Source organism: Argiope bruennichi, chromosome 9 (genome assembly GCF_947563725.1).
Source record: "Argiope bruennichi chromosome 9, qqArgBrue1.1, whole genome shotgun sequence".
NCBI classification, from domain to species: Eukaryota; Metazoa; Arthropoda; class Arachnida; order Araneae; family Araneidae; genus Argiope; species Argiope bruennichi.
Window position 1 is genome coordinate 62,428,383 of NC_079159.1, and position 27,912 is coordinate 62,456,294.

General features: G+C 30.4%; 2 protein-coding genes across 6 annotated transcripts in view; both read left to right on the forward strand.

The window, feature by feature from the left end:
* The window catches only part of LOC129983594 (clotting factor G beta subunit-like), a 43,979-nt gene extending 38,425 nt beyond the window's left edge, over positions 1-5,554 (forward strand). For all 4 annotated transcript variants that reach the window (XM_056093123.1, XM_056093125.1, XM_056093126.1 and 1 more), the window contains 2 exons: positions 149-309; positions 5,263-5,554. In XM_056093123.1, the coding sequence (XP_055949098.1) occupies positions 149-309; positions 5,263-5,424 (323 nt within the window). In that variant the 3' untranslated portion in view covers positions 5,425-5,554. The remainder of the gene's footprint in view (positions 1-148; positions 310-5,262) is intronic.
* Positions 5,555-14,210: 8,656 nt separating this feature from the next.
* The window catches only part of LOC129984262 (serine protease 27-like), a 35,541-nt gene continuing 21,839 nt past the window's right edge, over positions 14,211-27,912 (forward strand). For both annotated transcript variants that reach the window (XM_056094108.1, XM_056094109.1), the window contains exons 1-8: positions 14,211-14,309; positions 15,999-16,072; positions 16,529-16,641; positions 18,395-18,642; positions 19,823-19,986; positions 23,780-23,933; positions 25,188-25,261; positions 27,368-27,480. In XM_056094108.1, coding sequence (XP_055950083.1) covers positions 14,231-14,309; positions 15,999-16,072; positions 16,529-16,641; positions 18,395-18,642; positions 19,823-19,986; positions 23,780-23,933; positions 25,188-25,261; positions 27,368-27,480 — 1,019 coding nt within the window. In that variant the 5' untranslated portion in view covers positions 14,211-14,230. The remainder of the gene's footprint in view (positions 14,310-15,998; positions 16,073-16,528; positions 16,642-18,394; positions 18,643-19,822; positions 19,987-23,779; positions 23,934-25,187; positions 25,262-27,367; positions 27,481-27,912) is intronic.

Sequence of the window (27,912 nt, forward strand, 5' to 3'; positions counted from 1 at the left end):
ATTCCTACACTTTTTTTTTAGAATTTGGTCAAATATTTTTGGAACAATTTGTAGTTAGAGTTAAGTCATCCATCATTAAATCAAAAATTTTATCATTTTTTTACTGTAAATATATTATTTAATCTCTATTTTTTCCTTCACATAATAGTAGGATATGAACATCCGGAGCTAAAAGAGTACTTTGGTATAGAAGTCATTGCAAATTCGAGATGCAATGCAATGTACAGCAGGATGATTGCCTTTAGAAGGCAATTCCCTAGAGGTGTGGGGGATGGAATGATTTGCACAGCTTCCACACAAATATGTTTAGTAAGTCCACAAAATTTATACATTCCTTTCCAAAAATACACATCTTTTCCTTTGTTTAGCTCTGTACATGTTAAAAACGTAGGTAAAAACACTGAAATAGAAGGAGTATACTAATATAGAGAATAAATGAATTTTAGTATTCACTTCAGTAACGTATTAATCTTATCATTGAAAAGGCACTGTAACATACTTGAATAAAGTATGTTACAGTGGAATAAAGTATGTTATATTGGGAATATTCTTGTACTTACCATTTTTTTTAAAGTTTGTAAATTTTATCTTCCTCGATAATCATTTTACAGATATATCAATAACGTTCATAAAAATGTTTTGAGAATTTTTTCTTACTTTTAATGGCGTTGTATTTAATAATATAATAGGTGCGTGTAATTTTTAGGAAGTGATAATATTCAGATACTATCCCTATTTACCAATTGAACGTTATTCCTATTAAATGTATTTTCGAATGAAACGCTATATTCATATACAGCGTGATTATAATTAAAGTTACGATTTCAAAAACCGATAATTTTAAAACTACTTGTCATAATGACTTGATATTTTAGCAAAACAATCGTGAGACAATGGAATTTTGTTTGACGAAGGAAAAAAAATAGTTTAAAATGTGCCGATAGATGGCGCTGTCAGGGAAAAGACCAAAAACAAATTCGTTAAATATAGGAATATTGTTAGTCAAAAGGAAACAATAGAGTCCAGGGGTTTTAATAAAATTTATTAGCGATAAGACAAGAATACATGTTTATAGCGACAACAGTGATAGCAAAAAAAAAAAAAAAGTTTTATGGTACAAACACCTCACTGAATGGATGGATAAGGCTTAAGTTGTTCAATATGTAGTCCGCCTTGTTCCGCTAAGAATTGGAAGAGCAAAACGGCATGCTCCACAACAGATCGGAGGGTATCTGTACTGATTCAATGGATAAGGTATGTGATACTTGCCTTCAAGTCTGCTAGAATCCGTCACCTGTAAACAACATTCATCACTTCTACTCCCAAATTCAGAAATCGCATGAGTTTAAGTCGGGGGTACGTGGCGGTCACATTGTTGGAAAATGGCTACTTATAATCCTATCATCTCCGAAATGAGTACTCAGCAGTTATTACACAGGAGTAACAATGTGCGAAGGAGTGCCATCTTGCATGAATATTGTGCAAACAACACACACTGACGCTGCTGAAGTGCCGTAAAGACATGGCTATGCAAAAATGCTTCATACCGCCGGCCAGTTACGGTGCAGATAACAGGACCCGATGATATCCTCGAAGAAAAATGGGCCGACGATAAATGCTGCAAATATTCCGCACCACATAGTGAGCTTTCAGACTGAAGCTGGAGTGGGTGTAGCTGGAACGGATTCTCGGTCACCCATATTCTCGTAATTTTGCTATTTACAAAACCGTCCAAATGGAAGTGGGCTTCGTCGGACCACAGAATGTTCCATGGTCGCCCGTTGTAAACTTCCATCCGGGCAAGAAATCGTAGCGCAAAAGATTCACGTGCTTCCACGTCAGCATGTAGCAATTGCTGCACATGAGTTATCTTGTACGGATAACAGCGCAGGATGTTCTGTAGGATTTTACGAACCGTGTTGATCGGCATATCCAGCATTCGGCCAAATACCCGTGCGCTGCTGATTCCAGTATCACTGTTAGTCTGTTCTTGTAGCTCTGTAGCTACATCTTCCAATGCCGAAGCTGAAACTGATTTCCTTCCCCGTTTCAAATGAACTGGTCTCTTCCAATTTAGCAATCATTTTTCGCAGACCATTTGTGGTCATTGCACCTGATTTTATGAATTTGAATGTCTGAAACTTCCTGATAGCTGTAAGTGTACAGTCATTGTTCTTATAAAAATGATTCAGGAGCAGAGAGCGATCATTCATAGTCAGAATCATGATGTCTATGTCTGCGGTGTGCATGTCACGTATAAATAATTCGCATATCTCCAGACAGTGCGAACTCTGATAGCGCCATCTACTGGCACATTTTGAAACTATTTTTTTTCTTAGCCAAACAAAATTCCATTGCCTGAAGACTGTTCTGCTAAAATATCAAGTCATTATGACCAGTAGTTTTAAAATTTTCGATTTCCGAAATCGTAACTTTAATTATAATCACTCTGTACTTTAAAATTTTAACATTTCTTTTGTAGAACTGTTTCTTTTTATAGTACATGTTTCTGTAGTTAAGATTGTGAAATTTAAAGCTCTTTTAGTAGATTTTTTTAATATTCCCATAGGATCCTGCATTTTGATTCTATTACCTATACTTCAATATTAGTTCCTTATGAATTTAATTTGAATTTAAGGAGACAATTATTTGATGAAGCATCCAATTCTGAAATTTCAACACAAATTTTAATAAATGTACAAATTTTTAGTCCTTACGAGAAAAATATCTAAAAGGTATCGTATTATTCCGAAAAAGAATTGTAAACCATGCCTTATAGCTAACAAATGTCCAAACTCAATAATTAAAAGTTTCAAATTTTTTCATAGCATTTCTGGATAAATGTAAATTTACACAAAAAAATTACGATTAACTACCATTTAAGTTTTTTTTTAAATAGAATTATTCTATATAATTGTCGCCAAAATCGTATGATATAGTTGATTGGAGCAACGGCTTATTTTTCAGCAGGTAATAGGTTTGAATCTGAGAAGCTTGAATAATTTTAATGCGAATTGGAATTTAATATTCTCTTTAAAAATTGTGCACAGCGAATTGTATTTTAATGAATTTTGCAACTTTTCCCGAACTTATTTTATTATAAGGAAATTTAAAAAATTTCTGATTTAATTTTATTCTTATAAAGCTTCCAGGATCTTTAATTAAGAAAAAGTAAAAGGAGTTTTAAAAAGAAATTTTTAATTGTGTACTGAAAAGTTTTATTTTAAATGTTTTCGAATTATTCAATTAAGATTTAATAATTATAAATAACTCGAAGCTTTCAATGAATTTTTCTCGAATTCAATGCCTTGTCAATTCACGTCTATTTGTTATTCCCTGGTATGGAATTATTTAATTAGTTCTAGCTCTTTTTCCTTATTGGTGATGTGCGATTGTAAGTTCTTTTACCAGACGTATTTTAAATTTATTCCTTGACTTTCTTTAAACTGATAAAGAGTATATAAATCCCTCAATATTCAAAGATCCCTTTTTTTTCTTTTATATCCACTCTTCCTATGCCTCTTGCTTTATTCTGTCGACTTCAATCCTTCGACGCCCGCGGTCATCCGGTAGTAAGGTATAGGCTTCGCACCGGAGGGTTTCAGATTCGACATTCGATTCCAGCGAAGAACCAACGTGTAAGCGAGTCTGGTGCACATGAAAGTTAATATAACTAAACTAAACTAAACTTCAATCCTTCGATTTCAAATGAGGGGATTCTCCATGAGAAGATGCCGTCTCTTGTTCAGCTTTCTAATACTCATGGAGAGTAAAATAGCCATGTTGACCACGCATTTCGACCTGTTAGATAGGTTGTTCACTGTTGGATTTGTGTATCAATTCCTCTAGTAATTAACCACTTATTTATAAAAAGCTAGATTTAAATCAAGACGTATTGAGTGATGCAGCAAACGACATTTTTATGAACTCTATCTTAAAATCTCTTTAATTAAGAAAGCAACTTTAGAACAAAGCAAAAATTGTAAATAGTAAAAATTATAATAGTTTCCTTTATCTAACTAGAGGATCGATAGTGGAATCTGGCATGAACTACATTTTTCAATTCCTGGCAACATAAAATTACTACCCACCTTAGGATCCTATCCTCTTCAAGTGCTTCAGAACTATGCCATCAAATTGTAGAGCAAGGACCATTTCACAGTGCTGTGAAATGGTCCTAAATGACAACGAAAATGACTCTGTTTAAGGTCCTTAATGAGAATGGGCTATGCTCATCAGAGAGGGAATATGGAATTTAACCTACTGATGTAACAAACTCCTGAATCTTCACAGTGATTTCATCGAAAAATAATCCTGATCAAGTTTCGTAATAAACTCATTTTTTTCTACTTAAATGTTTTTTATGGTTTCATCGGATCTTGGAAAATAAGACAACGCGTAAGTCCTTCAGATTGGTAGAAAATGATTTTAAGTAATTACACTGACTGAGTAATTTTTATTTTTCTGAATTGAAGAGTTCTCTAGGAGTCTAGCAATCCATAACTTTCAGACAATTAACTATTTTAATGGAATGTTAAAGACCATTTTACATTGCTGACGGCTATGTTTTTCCAAGATGCAATCTTAAATTTAATCCACTGATATGACTAATGTAAGGAGATTTCATCGAAAAATTATCATGATCAAGTTTTTGTAATAAATTCATTTTTTCCTCAACTGTAAATCTTTTTTATAGTCCATGGGATCCTGAAAACAACAACAACAAAATATAAGTCCTATGAGTTGGTAACTATATTGATGCAAAGTTATTGATATTAAAATCACTGTCTTTGGAGGATAAGTGCCTGTTTCATGGAACTTAAAATTACCTGATTAGTTACATTTAGATATCTTTAGTACCAAAATAATAACTTCATTAAATCCTCCAATATCTAATCAGCAAACTACTTTTTAAAGAAAATACTTTGAACATGCCTGCAAATGGTTAAAATATGTGGAAATCGAAATCTTGGATTAATTTATGCTAAAATTCTTGGCACTGTTTTCATACTTAAACTCTTGAAAAAATTTTTAAGATATATATAGAAGTTTTTTTTATAATTTTTAAATTTGTTTTCAGTTCTTTTTCATTTAATATGCCTTTAATTTATTTTTCAAATATTTCTAATGTAAAGCCATGCTATTTAAACACATTCCTATGCGGAAAATATTGATTTTGGTTTGCTTTTATAAGTTTTTAAAAATGGGGTTGGGGTCCCAAATGCAATTTTTATTTTAAATTCCTTTTTTTTTAAATTTCAGGTAGAATCAGGCAGTCCATTGATGTACCAAGTTGAAGGTGCATGGTATATTGTCGGTTTTGTTAGTTTCGGAACCTCTTGTACTGTCTCGTCTGATTTTCCCTCAGGATTCACTAAAGTCTCTGAATATTTGAACTGGATTGAAGAAAATATTAAAAGCTAGATTAACAAATGTCTGCTAGCACAATTTTATATTATCAAGTATTTAGAACTTAAAATGAGATTAAGTTATATAATGTGAATTACATATTATTTTAAAAGTAGTGAAATAAATAAAAGAACATCTCAATTGCCTTATTTTGTCTTTTTCTTCACTGTAACAAAGTTTAAAAACAAATAGTACAGTGTTTGCAATTAAAGTTCTGCTTTGCAAAGGCCATAAAAGGAAAACTAAAACACAAAATGTTATCAATCTTGGTAATATTTTCCAGAACAAATGATATTATTTTTGAAAAAAAAAATCTTCAACACTAACAGGTAATGGTGCTGTATACAATATTATTAAAAGAAATAAGGCATATAGTCATTTGTTTTAAAATGCTTTCAATTGTTGTGAAATCTTATAAAATTAAGTTCAGATGAAGGCAGATGTTCTGAAGCTGCTTCAAAAATATTATTGGAACGATAAATGTTATAAACCTGTATAATTCAAATTATTTATTCTAAAAAAATCGCAACAGAAAATTAATAATAGAATCCCTTGGGATAACTCTGAAAAACATAGCACTGCTTAGAAACGGTACTAAATTAAACCGAAAAAAAAATAATAAATAACTGCTTCCTCAGCAATTATAAAGAGAAGTAGGTCTCCAATTAATATCATCATAGTTAAGATTAACCTTACCATAATTATAATATCATATAATTACCACAATTATACCATAATTAAATAAGATTGTAAAATCTTGCTAATTACTAAGAAATATTCTGTGTATGAAAACGTATGCAGTAAATAAAATTAATTTTTTTTTGCCTAATTTTGTCTATTTTTTGTGGTAATATTAGATGCAGTAATTGAAGCGGTGAATTGGAGTGCAAAAGGTGATAATACATTTGAGCCTCATAAACTTTCCGATGAGATAAAAATCGGTAAAATCGATGCAGTAACTGGATAGGGGACTGATTCGTGGTTTTTTATTCATAAAAAATGTACATTGTGATTTCTCCTGAAAACTTATGACTTTTGATGACTTCTGTACTTGACATTTCATTTGAAATAAAAAAAAAAAATTGGAAATCAGATTATAATTTTTTTGGGAGAAATCTCTCGAAACGTTGCTTCTTTCTATAGTGAATGCACACTAAAAAATTATTTTTCGATTTCTTTCAAAAATATATATTTGAGAATGGCGTGGAATAGTTGGTATTGTGGTTAGAGATTTCAAATGGAATGAAATACTTTGTATAGTGAATTCATACACAAAGTTCTGTCGAATTTTTTCCCACAAAGAATGTGTAGATAAGTAGTGTTTTTGAAATTTCGCATGGAAATGGAGGATAGAAAAGAGATTTCAAGTGGGATGAAAAATTTTCTATGGTGAATGTATACACAAAGTTATATCGAATTTTTTTTCATAAAGAATGCGAAGAGAAATAGTGTTTTTGAAATTTCGCAGGGAAATGGAGGATGGAAAAGAGCAGACTATTATTGATAATTTATTTAGAGACAATGAGCTTTCACACTGAAACACTTTTTGTCTGTATGAAATTAGAACAGTGATTGAGGCTTGGGGACTAGTTCTTCGATTTTTATGTATTTTTTTAATTACATTGCTTTGTTTTTGTGATCAGGGATTTTATTTCCAAACTTCGGATTTTGTGTTATGAAAGATGAACAATAATTTTAATTTCTAGTTCCTTTTTTTGAATTGGGAAAAGATGTTAAATCTTTGAATACCATTGCTCTCAGTGATTATAAGCACGCGAACTGTTTCAAAACTGAGATTATTATTTAAAAGCAAAGTAATTTAAATTTTGTTTTAAAAGTTTAAGAAGAGATTTAAAGTATTTAATAGATTTGGCTACTAAAATAAATGATTTAGGAAATTGACACAACTGCTTAGTTGATTATTCTATAAAGTATTCGTTTAAATATTTAAAAAAAATAAAGAAATTAAAATTTTATAACCAAATTTTAAAATGAAAAATTAAATCCATCACATGACATGAAAAATTTGGAAAATTTAAAAATAGTGATGTATTAATTAAAACTTCCCTGATTAAAATGTGGCATTCGATGCAATAACCAACATCGCCTTTCGCCAATGTACCCTGCTTATGCTTATGAAACCGCGCTTTATCATATCAAATGACTCATAGATTATTCATTTGTGCTATAAGTAGGGATTGCAATACCGGTATTTTGAGCCATTTGTACAATTTTGTAATACCGGTATCCACAAGTTTAAATACCGGTTTTTCGGTATTTATTAAAAATTTTTAAAATTGTCTCCACTATATGTTCAGATATTGCTAACATAGCAAAATAGTATACGTTTTTGTTTTGTTGTCTTCCTAAGGGTGAAATTAATTAGCTAATTAATGGCTTAATTAATTGCTTAAATCTAAATTAGCGAAACATGGATTATCTCTGAAAGAAAATATTGTATCCATAACGATTGATGGCGCAACAATTATGAAAAAAGTTGGAAAGTTGATTGGTGCAAATCAGCAGTTGTGCTATGCACATGGAATTCAATTAGGAGTAATAGATGTATTATACCAAAAAAATAAAGAACAGAAGAATACAAATATTGTGGATATAGAAACTTCGGATTCAAACTTTGAAAAGAGTAAGAGTGAGAGTGATATTGACAATGAAGATAATGACAATGTAATTGTTGAAGAAGATATTGCTAATGAGGATGAAATATTAACCTATCAAGAATTGCTTCCTACAATTTATAAAGTTCGAAAAATTGTTAAGATATTTAAACGTTCCCCTATAAAAAGGATATATTACTAAAATATATACTAACTGAAATTAAACAGAATATATGTTAATATTAGATTCTAAAACACGTTGGAACCGTTTACTCATAATGATGGAACGATTTTTGAAACAGAGAAATACAATCCAAAAAGCAATAATCGACTTAAACCTGTAAATTAATTTTTCAGATAGTGAATTCTACTTAATATCCAGAACTATATCAGCTCTACTTCCAATAAAACTGACTATTGAGGCATTATGTCGGAGAGATTCTAATTTATTAACAGCTAATGCAACAATAAATTTCATGTTGCAGTCACTGAAAGAACAGCACACATCACTATCTCAAGAATTATGTATTACATTGAAAAATCGCACAGAAGAAAGGCATACCGAAATAAAAAATGTCTTATGGTATGTACATAATTATAATGATTTTAAAAATGAAAATGAAAAAGAAGAAAAGAAAATAATACATTCAAATCTGATTAAATTTAGAATAAATTTTCTTAAAATTTTTTACCCACAAACCTATCCACATTCAGAAGAATTTGGTTGAGTTATCGAAGATTATGATGTCACTACTGTCGATAGTGAAAAGGAATTGTCTCTTGAACAAAAATTAGAATTAGCGATAAATAAAAAAAATTCAAGGAACCAAAATACAATACAGAAATCATCTATATCCAAAACCATCCGACGAGAAATCGATTTATTTGAAGATGAGGGATTTAGAGGTAAATACTTAGAAAAAGTATATCGCGCATTGCTAACAGTACCACCAACTAGCGTAAATGCCGAAAGGGCGTTTTCGACAGCTGGTAATTTTTACACAAAATTACTTTTCAGGCTTAATGATAGTACAATTGATGCGTTATGCTTTTTAAGATCACATTTCAAAAATTTGTAATAGTATCACAGACTGAATAGTGATATTCACACTTTTTTTGTGATTTAAATAAATAAGATGTATCTTTACTTTTTTGTGATTATATACTGTTATAATTTATAAATTACAAATTATTTTTTGTGATATTTACACTCTCTAACAAAACTGGCAAATAAAACAAAGAAACACCTGTGTTTTCTTTCTTTTTCCCAAATTTCTAATACCGGTATTAAAACCGGTATCCCGGTAAAAAATACCCTTGCCAATACCGGATTTAAAAAATACCGAAAACCGGTATTGGAATTTTGGTCCGGTATTGCAATCCCTAGCTATAAGTGTTAATATTTAATAGTTTTCAGCCGGAATTTTTATTTTAAATATGTTAAATATTTTTTTTTTTAGATAATTTGATTTTTATTAAGTTCCTACTGAATAGTTGAAAGATAATTAATGATGCCAATTATCATCAACGCTACAAAGAAAATAATTTATAAAATAAAGGAAAGGGATATTTGTAAAAAGTGGTATAAGCAAAAAGGGTCTTGTTTATAATTTTGTACAAATTATTACAATAACTTTGAAACTAGGCTTCTAATAAATTTTAATAATCATTGATATTAGGGCTATTAATGCAAAAATAGGTTTGGGATCTGTTTAAAACATTAAGGTATTTTAATGTGGCATTTTTAACTAAAAAATAACATCTTACTCGGCTATTTTTAATTTAAACTTATTTAATATTCTCTAAAAGATCTAGAGTCTTCTAATAAACTATTTGGATTATAAAAAAATGGAAAATTATTTTTAATAGTGTAATAAGATTAATTTTTATAGTAATAAAATTTTTATGAAAACTATTAAATGTAGAATTAAGATACAAAAATATGACTACCATAAGGCTAAATTAGATTAACTGTTAATGAATAGAACAAAACCGGTCTCTAAACATTTAAGTTAGAAGTCATCATAGGAAAATTGATGGTTGAAAAGAATGATATTAAATTTAGAAAAAAAAAAATAGATTTACAATAATTTAATTTTTGGTTTAGCTATTCTCGTTGAAAAAATACCTTTTAATGCATTCGTTTGTTCATTTACGAAATTTCTAACATTATTTTGAGTGAATAAACCCTATTAAAGAAAACTTTTAGACAACCTAATTACAATATAATCCTGCACTAAGAATATCGTATAATAGTAGTAGATGGTGTAGTAGAACATTTCGTGTTAATAGGAAAGAATTTTACATTTTTTATTCTATTGTCTTTAAATGTGTGATTTACGCATATTTCACCCTCTCGTTTCTTAGACCATTTGATTTGAGATATCTCTGAATACTGAACTGTCCAAGTTTCTCTTTCAAAGGCAGGAAAATTTTCCTCTCTTCCACAAAAATTACTATGACATCCAGTATTTTTAAAGGGCTAATGTAAAAAAAAAGAACCCCTCTTATAACGTGACTATTAAGCAAAAGAATTTTGAGCATCTCATGATTATTTTTATAAAACCTCCTTGTTCTCAAAACACATTTACAGCATCTCTATGCATGTGTAGCGTTTCTCACGAATAATGCACGAGTCTTGAGAATTGAGTCACACTTAACGAAAGGGGTAACAATTTCACAGTGATGTCCAGGCTACCATAGTTTCGTTTAACTTGTGATTGGAGCCTTTCAGCATTGATAGAGTCAACTAACGGAAACACCCTAGAAACGAGCTTAATTTTGAGATTTCATATCAATTGAACAAAAATATATTTAAATTATATTCAATATCTCTCCAATAAGTTACTAAGATACTCAATGGACGACAAACAAATTCAAACCCCAGAAGAATTTGTGTTAAAAACTTTAAATTTAATTAATTTTCTCTATGATTGGAAAATTTTGAATAATTTCCAATAGAGAACCCCGCTTAGAGGGAGCTATTAAGCAGATGAGTGCTTAGACATACCATAAAAATTTTTAGAGAACCTGCCTGTCCTCAAAACATATTTAAGCTAGTATCTCTAAACAACAATGCACGCGTTTCAAGTATTCAATGAATCATGTTTATTGAAAGGGGTGAAAAATTTCACAGTGATATCCAGGTCTCTAAAGACTCATCGTAGTTTCACTGAACGGGCGGTTGGAGCCTTTTAACATTGATAGAGTTAGATAATGAATATTTGAAAAAGAATCAGAAACGAGTACAATCGCTAGATTTTATATCATTAGAACAAAATTGCATTTAAATTATATTCAATATATCTCCAATTATTTACAAAGATATTCAATGGAAGACAGAAAAATTCAAACAACAGAAGAATTTGTGTAAAGTGAATTTTCTCTATGATTGGAATATTTTGAATAATTTCCAGATATTAAAAAGTACGAAAGTAGCGTTTAAGAATTTGAAGAAGTGAATAAAAAAACAACTTCCTTTATTCTGACATTAAAAATATTAAAAAAATATATCCACTAAAGGGATATATTCCCTTCTCTTTCGACATCACTCATAAAGATATTCTGTTATTCCATGATAAGAATTTTACTTATTTAGACATTTTTAGAATGATCGCGATAACGAATTTAGAAAAATCAATTTTCTAGAAAAGTCTATTTTCTATAATATAATTTTCTAGAAACAGCTCATTATATGTTTTTACGCATACCGAAGAGAAATATTCATAATACCTACATAAAAACGTTGTGAAATATATTGTATTAAAAAATCTAAGTGCAAAATAGGCAAAATTTTTTCATCGGAAAGAGAAAAATAGTCAGTCGTCTCCTTTATATAGAAAGAAGAATTCAAAGTAATACCTAAAAAAAGTTACATATTTTTTCAAGCATTCTTAAAGTAAAGTGGTAATAAGAAAAAAAATCTTCCAAAGAAGTATCAATTGAAAAGTCCTTAAATACATATGTATCAGCAAATAATAAATCTAGATTTATTATTTAAAGTAGCTAAAAAACATAATACTGACCAGCGGTTGGTTTTAGATACATGTGGCTCAGAACAGTAGATACAAATTGCAACTGAATAATTTGTACAAAAATTATTCCACAGGAGAAGAATGGAAACATATTGTGTCAGTATAACAAGCATGGCTTCATTTAAATGACTGAAACAAAATTATGTGTCTTTACTATCGGAAATGAGGAGAAAAAGATGTAGAAATATGGTTCCATCAAACTAAAGAAAGTTTTTATAAGGCGTTTACGATTGTTTCTGTTTCTTTAATAATGGGAAATTAAAGATGAAAAATGTGGAAAAAGATGTTAAAATCAACTTAATTATTATCAAGAGAAAATAACAAGTCTAATTTTTTTACAGACATAATTCAATCACTATCCATTGATTTTCAAAGAATGAAATCTCATCAAGATAAAGTTACAAATCATATCGAGAAAAGTACCACTGTATTCCTTTAGAAAAAGAAGACTTATACAAGAATTGTATATGCGCCTTTTCAATATATTTCTGCAAAGTTCTTCTTTTGTGCGTGCGTCCTAACGTTTTAAATATGGAGAGTTACGCCTTTGGTCTGTTGAAAAAGAGTTCTTATAAGTACAAATCCATCAATATTTGTAGGATCTGGAAATTAACTGAACAGGATTGGAAATCAAAGAACCTGAACATTTTAGGAAAATTTGTTCTTTTTCTATTCCACAAATCTTAAGATTTACATTTTGAAAAACATTACAGATTGTAAAATGATATTTGTTTATTGAAAATTAATAAAGAGAACTTGAAAGCAAAAAATGCCTTTTTTTTCATTAGGCATAAGTATTTTTTTCCTTAAAACTGCAGTTGTTTTACATAATTGATCCACGATTTTTCTTTATTAACCATATTGTTTGCAGATTAATCGGATTGATTTTGTAATTTAGTATATTCATAGATTCTACTGAACAGTACAACAATAATATGATTTTAGTTTAACAAAACATACTAGTATTAAATTCCTTTTTACCATAGTCTTGATTGTATCCGAGCAGCAACATATTTTTTTCGATGAATGTTTTATTGCATCAAATATTTTAATAATTTGTAAAAACAATGTTTTGAGAAAAAGATTCCAATATCATTTTGTAATTTTGCTAACATAGATATCCAAATGTCCACGGGATGATGAATGAATATTATATCTCATTATTCTTTTAGTTTTTTCCGATTGATGGTTGAAATGTAAAATCGGAAGAAATGGGAATCAGGAATTTCTCTAATTTCAAAATCAAGGAAAAATTGGTTGATTTTAATAAGCTATTTTTACTTATTAAAATTTCTGTAATATTAAAACGTATATATACATTTATTTTACTTTTTAAAAGAAAAATCATATTTATATTTGAGCAATTTGAACTTGAAATTCTTAAATTAAATCATAGACTGAAAAATAACTATTCAGAAATTCTCTATTTCTATGTGACACGCTGTTATTTTCTCTAGGCTGAAAAATAAAATCTATCCATTTGCTGATTTTATCTAAAAAAAAAAAAAAATTGGTTGAGAAAGCTATTAATGTTTTATTATAAAAAATGCAATTCTATTGGACAACATATATAATTTATGAGAAATATCAAGACAAAAAAATAAAGGAATTGCAAACAAATAACACTCTTAATCCAGATTTTATAAACAAAAAAATAGTAATATTCTATATACTTCATTTATACAATATTAACATTTTTAATAAGATTAACACTTTTCCTGAAATTGCAGTTCCGTTGAAAATCATACATTTTCAAGATATAACCAAGAAGAAAATGACATGAGGTAATAAACATAGGTGATCAGGAACTTGAAAAGTAAAATATGTTACTATTGTAATAAAATTCCCTTAATATAATATCAATGTTTACAAAAATAGTATTATTATCCTGAAAAGATAATTCTTCTGACTATTATACGTTACTTATGAGAGATGACAGGAACTAAATAACAGATAATAAGCGGCGTTAAAAAAGTTGAAATATGATGCATCGTTGTTGGAATATCTAAGCAAAGTACCAAATATTTCGTCAGTAAAAAGGATGTTCAAAGAGGAACCGGTGAATTACGAAATAATTCTATTTTCGATACATCCTTCGATGACTCATTCTTACTTTCCTGCTCTGTTCAATACATTTTAGATCCATGTTATGTTCTCATCTTCCAGCCCAATATGAAATACGGAAAGAATGTACTGGAAACCTTGCTCTTCTTTATAATTTTACTCCTAATAAGAGAAATATGCACTCAGGGTAAGTATAACTTTGCTTTTATCTTATGCATATTTAGCTTATCTCCCTTGTTTTGGTATGGAATCGACTTTTCATTTTGTATTTCCGCCTTTTTTTTATTCTAAAAATAATAATTTTTCTATTTAAAATAATTGTGCATTTTACATTTTATATCTTAATACGTAATATAATTATTATATTTGACTAATATTATAATTTTTTAAATCATAGCAGGGATTTTAATTTGATATTAAGATTCGTTTATTTAGTTAATATTCTTCGCCTTTGGAAACAGTGTTTCGAAAAAAAAATGCAGGTCTAAGTTAATTTAATTCAATTTCTTGTGTACGAGTATTACAGTGTCATATGCACATTGGTCGACTCTAATTAATTTTTGAAATTATAGGAAGTTGTTAACCGATGCTCTTATTTTAAAAAATGCATTTTTATTCAATTATTTCAACATTATTTTTTGATTATTTTTGCTTTAGTGTGTCATTGAAGCGTGAAATGAACATGTATGATTTTTTTTGTTTATATTGGATAACGAAAGGAATATCATTTACTTAGATAAATATTATCAGAAATTCTCAGTTCTACACTATGATTTTTTTAAGTTTTAAAAATAAAAAAGAAGATAACACATATTTTTGATTAAAAATATTATGCAAAATCAATAATGATTTATGTTGGTTTCCTTCAGAAGGAAATCAAATTACCATTAAAGAAATACTTTCTTCACCTCTTTGTGAAAAGATGGATGCGTTTAAATAAAGAAACATTATATAATTGCACTTTCTGCAATTTTTTACTGCAGACTCAATAAATTTATTTGTAAATTTAGGTTTTTCCTTTTTTCAAACTGTATTATGTAATCAATTAAAAAGATACGTAACATTTAAATGCAAATATTGCAAATTCCAATCTGAAACATAAAGACGAGAATAAATTCTATAATATTTTCTTAAATAAATTTTCCTTATTTTTCTTTGAAACTTGTTCTCTCCAGTACTGATATGATATACAAACCGATTTGAAATGTTTCCGAAGTTTTGATATTTTCTTGAATATGAAATGTTATAAGCATTGCCAAAAACACCTTTCGGCCCGATTGAATTTGTTACAAAAATACTACTAAAATGTTAGTTTATTATATCAGTTAAACAGACGTTTGGATTGTTAATTGATAGTTCTGTTTTTTCGGGGGCGGGGGACGAAACCCAGATCTGGCCATGCTCCATCAATCAAATGGTAAAAGAAATTCTGATAAAATTAAATTCTTAAAATATGTTATAAGAAAGATTGCAGATGCATTAAAAAAGGACGCATTAAAAATATTCAAGAAAAGCTGAAAGAGCAACTATTACTGACATATGAATAAAATTTTCAAATGAATAAAACAGCATAAATAAAATACAACAAACCAATGGTCTGTAGATATTTAAAAATATGAGGTTGAGGTTTGTCACCCACTAGCTCCCGCATGTCTATGGAAATTGCATTAAAAAATCGTAACTGATGATTATTAAAACATGACGCACACGTAAAACCGTAGAGCATGTCGTACATAGTTCACCAAGTAGAAGGTGTTTATGACTGAAGCGGGTATCACCAATATGGAGCAGAGTCACTATCAAACATTTAAAACTGTGACTGTTCACCATGTAAACATACTTGAGCTACAAATTTCGATTTGTTCTTTTCCTTCAGAATGTGGATGGGCACACAGAATAGAACGCTACTTATTCGAACCGGATGCGATGGAAGGATCATGGCCGTGGATGGTAAGCTTACTTCATTATTTGTAGCAATAGATTATTTTTGTTAGATTAAGTTTAAATATGATTACTTTAACTATGATTACAACGCAAATCTGAACCAGGGACTGTGGTAGATTCATGAGCTGATATTCTGTTCTATTCTGTACCATACTAATGAAAATGCTTGGAATTCTCACACATCATACAACAAATTTCAAATGCACCAAGAAAATTTTTCCCACTTACTATGGAATTGCAGTAGAATTGAACATTGCAATAATCATGACATTCTAGCGATATAGAATGTCATGATTATTGCATTTAGTCTAGTTCTTACTGTCTTATTTTGCCCTGTATATTCTGGATATATTAATTCAAGTTCAGCAAGTAGGGAAATTAATAATCTGTAATTATAATATGTCACTCGCCAGATAAATTCTACTTTTCTTAAAGTTTTTATTATCTTATTCTGCTTTAAAGGTGGCGATTGCGAGGCAAAATGGAACGGGTGGCTATAATCATGTGTGTTCAGGAAGTATGATCACCAGCAGACACGTGATAGCTGCAGCCCAATGTTTCAACCACCATAGTGAGTAAGTGTACCACTGCAGAATGTAAATAAAATAAAAGAACCCAATTATGCTGATGACTAGTTGTATCTATAGAGTAATGAAAATACTAGATGACTAGTATTTAAATCTACAGAGTAAAATGTGCTAAAGTGTAGCCCGGAAATTTGAATAGGAAAGGTACCACCGCATATGTCATCTCCATCTTCCATCCATGATTCAAAATTGTGAGATTCGTTCAAAAAAAGGGACCAAGTGTTAATTCTAAAGAAGCTTAAATTAACTAAATTATAATAAATCTTAATTACTGTTTAAATTTTCAATAATAAATAGTTAATATTTGAAAAAAAATTAAAACTATGTCCATGCATCGTTTTTGATTTAGTGTACATTTATGAACATAGAATTAAGATATAAATAAGAATCTGCGGGAGAAACTTTGTCGTATACTCTGCAATAATGGTCTAAGTCCCCTTTCTCCGCATAAAATTGTGGACTTTATGCCTGATCTCGAATACCTTCTATGAATTTTGGAAAGATAATATAGATTTTTAACTTGAATCTAACATTTTTACTGAATATATTGTGAGAATATGTGTTGTGGACACTTTTTTTACCAGTTTTAGTAACACAAGAATTTGACACGAAACTATATTCGTAGTTACAAGATAACATACAGATTTTCATTGATTTAAGTCTGAGTTTATGAGTTATTGTGTTTATATGCGAATTTGCAGGCTGACAGACGATCGTTTGAAAGATTTGGCCCTAAATTTAACAAATATAAAAATTTGAGATGCTGAACATGTGCACCAAATATTATTTTCTTAAATCTTTGAAGTTTGTATTTATTGAGTTCTCTTCTACTTGAACAGCAGACACATAAATTTGCTGAGAATAGATCTCATGACAAATTTGTAAGAAATTGGGAAATTTAGTTGTAATTCCCTAGACCGCATTTCAGCCTAAGGAGTTTTGAGTTATTGAGTTCAAATACACATATACAGGGTGTCCCAAAAAAATGTATACACACTTTAAATAATTGTAAATTTGGGGTTTATTATAATTCGAATAATTTTCAACATGTAAAAGATTCTACAAATATCATTCTATTGTCTTGGTATCGCATGTTCTAAAACTGATGTCCGTTCTTCTCCAGACACTGCCGACAACGCGAAGCGATGGAATAGCACACATGATGGAACAATTCCTTGGGATATTCGTACATTCATGTTAAATGGTGCCCTCAATTAAACAACTGTTGCAGGCTTATGGACGTCCTGAACAGTTCCATCAGCTTCAAACTTATCTCTAATTCGAGTGATAGTAACTCGTGTAGGTGGATCTTTGTTAAACTCCCTCTTAAATTGTCTTTGAACTTCTACTGCATTTTCATACTTCCAGTAGCATTTTAGAATAAATTTCCTTTCTTCAAATTCAAGTCTGTTCGGGGGGGGGAACTCGGTTAAATGGGTTCAGTCTGTAAAGAAAGAAGAAATAACTTAGTTATCAGCTGCTAAAATGTGTATACATTTTTTTGGGACACCCTGTATAATGTCAAAAGTGTCTTATTTTTACATAAGAAAAGCTGAAATGCGGAGATTTTGAGAAATATTGTGTTCGAATTTTCGACAATTAAAATGCTTATTCAATATTTCGTAAATGAGAAAGTACAGAAAGGAATAATACTTTAAATAGCAGAAATTGGTGTCCGCAATTTGCTTCCTAGATCTATAAACAATTTCAAAATTGTCATTGGAATGTTTTCTTTACACAGCCCTTCACTGTACATAGCAAGGATTGGACACGTTGATGAGAGACTAGCACAAGAATATAACGTTTCGCAGTTAGTTATCCACGATACCTACGCCCAAGGTTTATTTAACGACGACATTGCTATGCTGACGCTAGAGAAAGACGTGGAGTCGGAAAATTTCAATCCCATTTGCTTACCTCCCAGCGGTGAATTCATAAACCTTACAGGACATTTTACTGCACTTGTTGGTTGGGGATATACTACACCATGTAAGCAAATGATTAATCTTTCAATCAATAGTTTGATTATCTGTATTAGAGTTTATGAAGCTTTTCTTAATTATATCCTGTTTAATGATAGATACCGTCTTAAATTGTTTAATATGTTCACAAGGAGTAATTTTGATTGTAAAAAATATTTTGAAACAAATTTTTCCCAAATATGATTGTTATTTTAGTGAAATTTATGAGAAACACAGTCTAGTATTTTTTTATGAAGTGAACGTTGAAAAAAAAAGATTTTCTCTCTGTGCAAATAACATTTTAATCATATTGATAATGGCAACTGAATACTTGATACATCATTTTCGGAAAATTTTACTAGAATTAGTATATATTTTCCTAATGAGATACGCAACTAATCATTTTTAGTACTTGAATGTAAAATCCAATAAAAGAACTAATGCAAATTTTACTGTGTATAAATTATATATATTTTATTTTGTTAAAGTTTAAACTATATATATTGTATATTTTTTGTTAAAGTTTATTCAAAGGATATTTTGGTTTACTAATGGTCTGTTCAAAATAAAGAAATGATTCGTTATAAATTAGATAATCCTTTTGAATATATGCATCATTAAATTGATTGAATAAGTGGTAAAAAGTAGTAGAAGAAATTATCATAATATTTTAAAATTCACATATTTTTAGAAGCCTTTTTTGTTGCTTGAATGCACTCTTTTATTAAGTATTAAATCTCAAAATTGAAGGATTGGCCAAGTAGAATCTGTGGTGTAAAGGTAAAGATAAAAAATAATTATATTAAATAACCTTAAATAAGGATTATTTATGAGTTCTAAGGACCAAGTTCGAAAAAAAACAAGCAACTATTGATAATTTTTTTCCGAAGGAGGGAAATGAAATTGATTGCACAATTTTGAACAAATGTAAAATAAGAACAAATTAGAAGTGTGTTACTTTTGATTTTCGCCTTCTTTTATTACATTCTTTTTATTTTTCTAAGGTAATAGTCTTTAAAATGGACGAGAAATAATTTCTATATCAATTATTTAATATTGATCTCTTTTCTTTCTTTTATAATGCGGGCAAACATTTTCACAGACTGTCCTAGTGAAATGAAACGATAAAAATTAAATTGAGTAAATATATTTTTTTCTTTTCATTTTATTGAAAAAATCGTTTTGCTTCTAATTTATTCATATTTCAGCTTGGACGCGTTATCCAAACCTAAGAGAGAAGTTGGACCTGGTTGTCATTCCCAATTTGAAATGCAATGAAACATTAAGACGAAATACATCAAATATTAATAACTCTTCTTTTCAAAATGTTGCAAATGACATGATTTGCACAGACCACCCAAGCGACTGCATAGTAAGTAAAAATACATATTTCTCTTATTTTTTCATGGGTAAGTATTCTTTTTGCTAAGTTCTGCAGCTAGTAATATTCAAAGAAATAGTTCGAAACAGGAGGTGGATACTAGTATAAAGAATTGATAATTTTTAATATTTATATAAATGCCTAGAGACAACACGGTGTGATTGAAAGTAATCTGTGTTTATCATCTTGAATTAATCTTAAAAAATATGTATGTCCAAATGTAAAATATTAGATAGCAGCTCCTTCATTTATCATGGTATTCTGTTAACTTCTAAATTCCACATTTATTGAAATCCTTTGTTATTTTGAATTCAATAAAATTTAATTTAAATAGCATAATCTGAAATGTTTCAAGCGCCAGAAGCATATGAATAATAATCTCCTCGCCATGAATTCTTATGATAGAAAATCTTTAAATAACAGAACTTTCTATTATATTGTGAATAATACAATTGTCTTTGTCATCTGCTAAGCTTATCTGCTTAGATTTTTAAGTCACGATGACCTGGTTGTAAGTTCTCGGCTTACGAACCGGAGGGTTTCACTCCGAGATACGATTCCACCGAAAGTCTGTCTTATAAGCTGGTTTGGTGCACATTAAATCCATTAAATAATACAGATAATAACTTACTCCTCATAAGCATTCATTTCCCGAACCCCTGTTACTCGATAGATTCTGGGAATATTTTTTCGGAACTTTTAAAGAATATTCAAAAATGTATTTGCTTAGCAGTCATTAGTTAAGCAGGATCTTCCTTTGTACGCATATCTCTTGAAAACATGGTTTTTCTTTACGGTTTTTAAGAGGGAATTAATTTCTATTATACTTGGATACGAAATCAAAGGAAGCAGTTTTCTGCGATATCTAAACTCGAAAATCATAATAACGAGAAGATAAAGTGACAAATCCTACTTTGTTCCATTCCGGCATAAAATTCAGTGGAATACAAAGTGCAGAGTACAAAAAGGCAATTTTTTCCTTTTGTAGAATAATAATTTACAATGAAAACTGATTTTACGATTCTTCAGAAATCTGCAGTTGGTTTTCTGACACACAATAAACAAGAATATCAAAATCTGATCATTTCAGGGTGATAAAGAAAGAGAAGGCAATTAAAAAATACTGCCATAGGTAATCAGTAAGCGAAGTCATTGCAAACTTTCATTCTTACAAGTCATTGTCTTGTATACATGGTCATTAAAGCCGTATCTGCTGTAGAAGGTCCTAAGGCAATTTTATCACTTTTTCTTGAGAACTAACAAAAAGGGATTCAACTATATGCGTTGAATAAATGATTGGAGTTCTGAATGGAATCAACAAGTGCTAATGGACGAAATCCACCCATTTCAGAGCATTAATGATGAAACTATGTTGTAAAAATACCCCGTGAACGTAGTTTGGTTATTATTTCAATCCAGAGACAGTGAATAAGCTCATAAGTACTTGATATTATGAAGGAATTTCAAATGAAATCGGAATGTTCCTTGTTGTCGATCCTACTTATTGCGCCCTGAGAGGACGCATTGTTAATGTGCTAATAATGATATTATTTCGGTTTGTATTTTACAATCAGGAATGGAATTATTAATGATAATATCATTTCTGTTTTAGTTATTTTTTTGAACCGCATAATAGAGGAATAAATTATAATATCTCTATAAACAACCTGTTAACGTTTTAAATTATTCTTATTTCTTAATAGAAATCGTTCTTATTACTTATTGTCAAATGAAAAGAGTCAAATGTAAACAAACGCGTGCGGACGTTTGAGGTTGTTTCATTAACATTTTTTACAGCTTGAAACATTCCCCGTTTCCCAGTACTGATAAGACATTTATAGCCAGCTGTGTCGTCGCTGTTACTTACTAAACGCCTCGAGAAAGCCAGATGGTGGATCTTTTCACCTGGGTGGTCTCGCATCTGTTCATTAGCGACTACAATGAAAGACCACATGTGGAATTCCTCGTCCAAGAGATATTGATAGTACCTTCAAAGAGAAAGGGGTGTCCAAACATCTGGATGCTAGATGTTTCTCTGTGTGAAAGGATCTTCCCACGACCCATTGGCGCCGCTGAGAGAGCATATGGCTGAATCCCGATTGGCCGAAAGAGAGCTCAAATGACCAATGTAAATGAAGAGGCGGAGATTGTCGCCGAAATAAAGCGCGGAGATTTTTTTTAGGAGGAGAAGAAACGAATTACAGGAGATGGTTGGACTACGCCCACGAGTTCGGAGTCTGAGAAACTACCCCTGGAGTTACCCTGGTCATGTTGACGTAATGGAGAACTGAGTTTCAAGAAAAACCTTCGACTTTGACTGTTGTATCTCCTACTACAGGTGTAAATAACTATTTATTTAATCAAGATTAGAACAAGTTGTTCTTTGTATATATAGGGCTGTAAAATAAAGAATTGTCTGGAAATTCTGATTCGTTATTTGATCAGTTTAGATCAGGACATTACAAGCTAAATTAATTCAATTGGTTAATTAAAGCAACTACAAAATATTGTAATAAATACTTAGAAGAGAACACAGACGTAAAAGAAATCAAGATAATAGAAATAAGCGTCAGATAGAAATTTTAATCGAATGCCAAAATAGGCTTAACACATTTCCCGCATTACCCTCATGCGGTTCACACCTCCTATCTAATTAGTTCATTTGATCTTTATTTCATTTAAAAGAATTCAATTAATTTCAATTCTATTTCAATTTAAGGTCTTCTAATTAATTAGATGATTAGCATATCAGGCTTGAATGTCGTGGCACACAAGGCATTTTCCATCGTCGGGTGGGTAATAGATATGGATGGCAATACAAATTGATTTTCATATTTTCCTAGGTTATTATTTATCAGAGACGACATTTTTATTACTTAAAAACTTATAAAATTATCTTTTTAATGATATCAGTCTTATTTCCTTACAATTTATTCCTTCATTTTCAATAAAATTTTAAAGTTTTATTTTATACACCATCTTTAACAATACGTCTGATGTTATGATTAAATTCAAACTCATCCTTCAGAACATTGTATTGCGTAAATATGCCAATATTAAAATTGAGATAAAAATGTATTGATCTTTTTATCGATTAACTCAATCCAAATAGGACTTTTGTTTTATATTTACTTTTATAGTTTTGTGGTAGTGGTCCAATCAAATTCATAATTTTTCGTCTTATAAAGCGAAAAGAGAAAATTTATTAAAAACACGGTTTTTGTATTAATAGTTTAACAATCTGAAAAGTCTGTCCAAAATGATCGCTGAAGGTGGCACATATATGTTAAATTTATTGTGATTACATCCATTAATGGATTACCTGAAGATTGTGTTAGCGTGAAATTTTTATTTCCGTAGGTACTTCGAAAAGAGGATGAGATGCTTCCGGTATGGTGGGTGGATCTCGTCACTCTGGAGGATACACAAAAAGGTGGGGGATCTGGCTCCTCCCATCAATGGCGGGACATACTTCCTTCGGGAAGGGTTGTGCCGTGGCCGGTAAGGGTCCTTAGGACTCAACCACAGTTCCCGCCAGTGTTGCTGTTGCGGTGGTCCGGTCATTCAGTTTTCTTTATCCGAGTGCCTTCGGGCGAGTCGGGGAGTTAGATGGTTGACTTACCAAATACCTGTTATTTCAGAAAATATTAAGTGCGTCCTGATAAACGTTCGAATTTTTAGAAAATTCGAACAAAAATTCTATTTTAAATCACAGTAACTTTTACATTTTGGTTGAATTAATTTAGAAAGACGTACCTATTTTAATCTTATTTCTGTGTTTTAGGCGGACTATGGTAGCCCACTGATGTACGAAGAAGCCGATCAGTGGTATATTGTCGGATTGTTGTCCTTCAAAGGATCTTGTGATAATCCTGGCGTTTTAGCTTACACTCGAGTGTCAGAACATTTGAAATGGATTGAAAAAAATATTAATGTAGGTAAGTTAGAATCAACACTCGTGTTTCAAAGTATGTGGAGTGCTACAAATGATTTTTTTGAATTATTTTATTTGCATTGCTTATACTATTTTTTTTTCTTTCTTTCTATTGTATTGGCAAAAATCCTATAATTTTATTTCTTTTGTCGATATTCTCGGAAAAGAAGTTAAAAAATTACTGTCATCATCTAAAAATGGGAGCTTTTAATTCCGAGAAATCTATTGATTAGATTTCATTGAGTAATTTTGATAGTAATAAACAGAGACTTTCCGATAAATTGCACAGATATTTTTTAAATCTTTCTTAGATAAGATAGATTTAAAAAATGTATATGCAAGTATGCATAAATATGAGTGAGTATGCATCGCAAGTGAAATTTGATATATGGTCTTCATTTCAACTCATAAAGTTTGTATCAAATTTGAAAGAAATTCCTTAAAGAGAAGTCTATTAATGTGTCCACGCACTTATAGTAGAGTACGATAATTGAAAAATTTATCCGATTAATTGTATTTTGAATTAATTGTGTTTTGAATTTATCAAAACCGTAGATGCATATCTAATAGTGAATAAAAACCGTCAATGAGTAAACCATTTGTATGTTTATATATAAACCGACGTTTCGCAAATTCACTCATTTGTAACTAATTTAATCATTTTTTTGCATTATATAACATTTAATCAGTATTAGCATTATTTTTTAGATTATTATCATTTAATGAAGTAATGCGCGAAATCTAAATGCGCTTTAACCTTGCCGGTTTATGTCTATGCAAAATGATTGTATTAATCAAACCTTTACTTTGCGGTTTGTAGATTAGATGAAAAAATAGAATCATTTCCTTATCTTTTCACAGAAAATGGTGAATATTTCTGACATTTGGTTTTTCCATAGCATTCTATTAGTATACCAACGTTTATCAATATTAAAATGCTTTAAAAATTAAAATATAGGATATTAAAGATTTAAAAAAAAGCATTTGGGTCGATACGTTTAGTTATAAAAATCGAGGTGAATAACAGAATATTTGTCTAAATTTGAAAAATTAATTAAAACTGCGATAGTCTAAATACTAGAGGTCAAATAGCTTTAGCAAAGGGCATCAATTAGCAAGATATTAAATAAAAACTACATTATGAAATACTTTAGCAGTTGTTTAATTTATTTGCGTTGTTTGTTTAATTACCTGAAATATATACATATAGAAAAAAAAAGGAATAGTTATTCTAAAATATTGGGATCTATTCTTATAGTGTGTGGAGTATCACGTAGAATGCATGACTCTGTAAGAGACGATGAAGCGCCTCAAGGATCTTGGCCATGGATGGTAGGGCATTTAAAGTATCTAAAAAGTATATTTATGTGTTTGTCAGAAAATTATTTATAAAATGGTTGAGGCAAGTTTGATTAAGTTCTAATTGCAGAAAATACACATTACCTAATCCTTTTGACATGATATCTATGATGAAATATTGCAATTTTTTTTATATTGCCGCATAATGCTGTAATTTAGAAAGTTGTATACCTCTTATAAGAAGGTTTATGATTCTACTAAAATATCTGAACGAAATTTTGGAATGGAAATAAAATTAATAAAAAGTAATTTTATATAAAAATAATTCTATTTATGCATACAATTCAAATCTTCTATAACAATATCCAACGACGCTTCATCTTGGACAGTATTTTTTTAAAACCTATAACACCAATTGATCAATATAGTGTTTTTAGTTGTGCCATAATCAACGTAACTGTGCCTGTACAATCATTTTCAGTTGAAGTTGCATGAAGTATCTATTGATTAACTACAATAGGTCCAAATCTTGTGAACAGTGTAATAGTAATTAATTAGTCCAAGATCAATAACTATAAATAAGAATGAAGTTACAAGCTATAGAAATCCTACATTCTTCATTAATTTCCTTTACATTTTAAAGAAATCAAATGAAAAATAAGAAAGATTTTAAGACAGTAAATTAAATGAATATTTAGAAATCAAAGCGAGAGTTTTCGTGCAAAAAAGGATTTAATTAATACTATTCTTCTTAAACAATTGAAATATTTAGAAATTTTAAATAATTTTCATTCTTAATTCACAAAAATACCTTTGTTATATTTCATAAATATATTTATTCCGTTTATCAGAGCTTTTTCATATATATATATATTGTTACGAAATTTCCGGGGTTCATTTGGATAGTGGGGGTTATATGGTGTGAAGAACGCTCAATCACCAGGCGGCAGTAGAAAATAAAATAACGACGTTTATTTACACGAAGACACACAGGACAGCACAAAGACGACAACTATATACAGCACAGAAGACGATTATCTTCAGCCGAGACGTGCAGCATACAAAACTCTACTACAGACAGTAGCACACAGCTTAGTTTAGCATTAACTTCACTTCGTCGCTGCTCCGGTTATCTCTGGAAGGTCAGTCCTTTATCGTCGGTTCCGACTAATCTTCGACTCCACTGGTCCATGACTTCTCCTCTCTGGAAGACTCGTTCTTCCCCATCGATCCCGACGACTCTCGACTACTGCTCAATTCACGACTGGTTCACGACTCCTCGGCAGCTGCGGATACTTCCTTTTATAGGTTTCAGGAGGCGGGGCTAGAAGCCTCTCAACCAATCAGGAACGTTCGAGGCGTATCTCCATTCCTACTGAACGGGTCGGGAAAATTCTTGATGTTTCGGGCATAATCTATTTTGGCGCCAAAGTCGCCAAATTCATCACCAAGTCATCAAATGGTCGCCAAGTTTGTCGCCAAGCTCTGGGACCTTCTATGGAACCAGCTATGCTGGGAAGCCGCATCACAGATTCGTAACAATATATAGATAATTATATATCGTTGGAACGCCATCATTCTTTGGACGAACGCTATTAATCGTTAATCATGCTTTGTTTTGTGTGTTATTACAATAACAGCATAATGTGTTATAACAGTATTAGTGCATCTCCCCCACCGTATCGAAAAGACTACTTCGAGAATTAATCATCATATTGTAACACAAATTCTCTATGAATCAGATTGCCTGTATAAACCAGATGTATCATTCAGAGTTCAATGTATGGTAAGCAGATAAGAAGTATGGTAAGAAGATAATGACATGGTAAGAAGACAATGTATGGTAAGAAGATAGCAATATGCAATCCTTTATGAAGAAGTGAATGTTGATCCTAACGATTTCAAATTCAGAAAATCATCAACAACTATGAGAAATTTTGAAGGAATGAATAATGGAAAGAGAAATTCTGATTGCACATGAACTCAGTGAGTAGAATATTGTTGCATCTCTAACGAAAATGGGAAGCATTTCCCAATGTAATTGAACTATTGCTTGAATATTGTTTCGGTTCCAACGGCTCTAGCATTGCACATAATTTTACTTTTGAGATTGTTTTATTATTTTATTTTGTTTTTCAGGTAGCATTCGGAGTACACCGAAGCGGCGGAAACAACACCTTCCAGATCAGGTGTTCGGGAAGTATGATTAGCAGGAAACATGTATTATCAGCAGGCCGTTGCTTCGATGGAAAGTAAATGTCACAGTATTTTTATTGGGAAACATTTTTTTATAAATAATTTACGATCTTCACAGGAGGAAATAAAGTAATATTTAAGTATTAATGAAAGCATATTCAATAAATATATGTAATTCAGTTGCTTGAATTAGATGTGTCGGAATAAGTTCCCCTTCCTAATCCCAGATGGAAGCCCATTCCTGTTGTCTTGAAAGTTATGCAGATAAGATTTCTTATTTGCTTGGCAGTCAAGGAAAGAAGACATTCACGTGAGTGTGAGCGATGAGTAGCAAAGCAGAGCAAATTTATTTTAATGATCACGCGGAAACCCGGCGAGTTTCTCGTGAAATTAATAGTTTTTTTATTAGTAGTTAAGAAGAAAATAATTTTAAAGAAATATTCGTAAACGTGATATGGAATTGCTTATCGGAAATTGTATAAAAAATG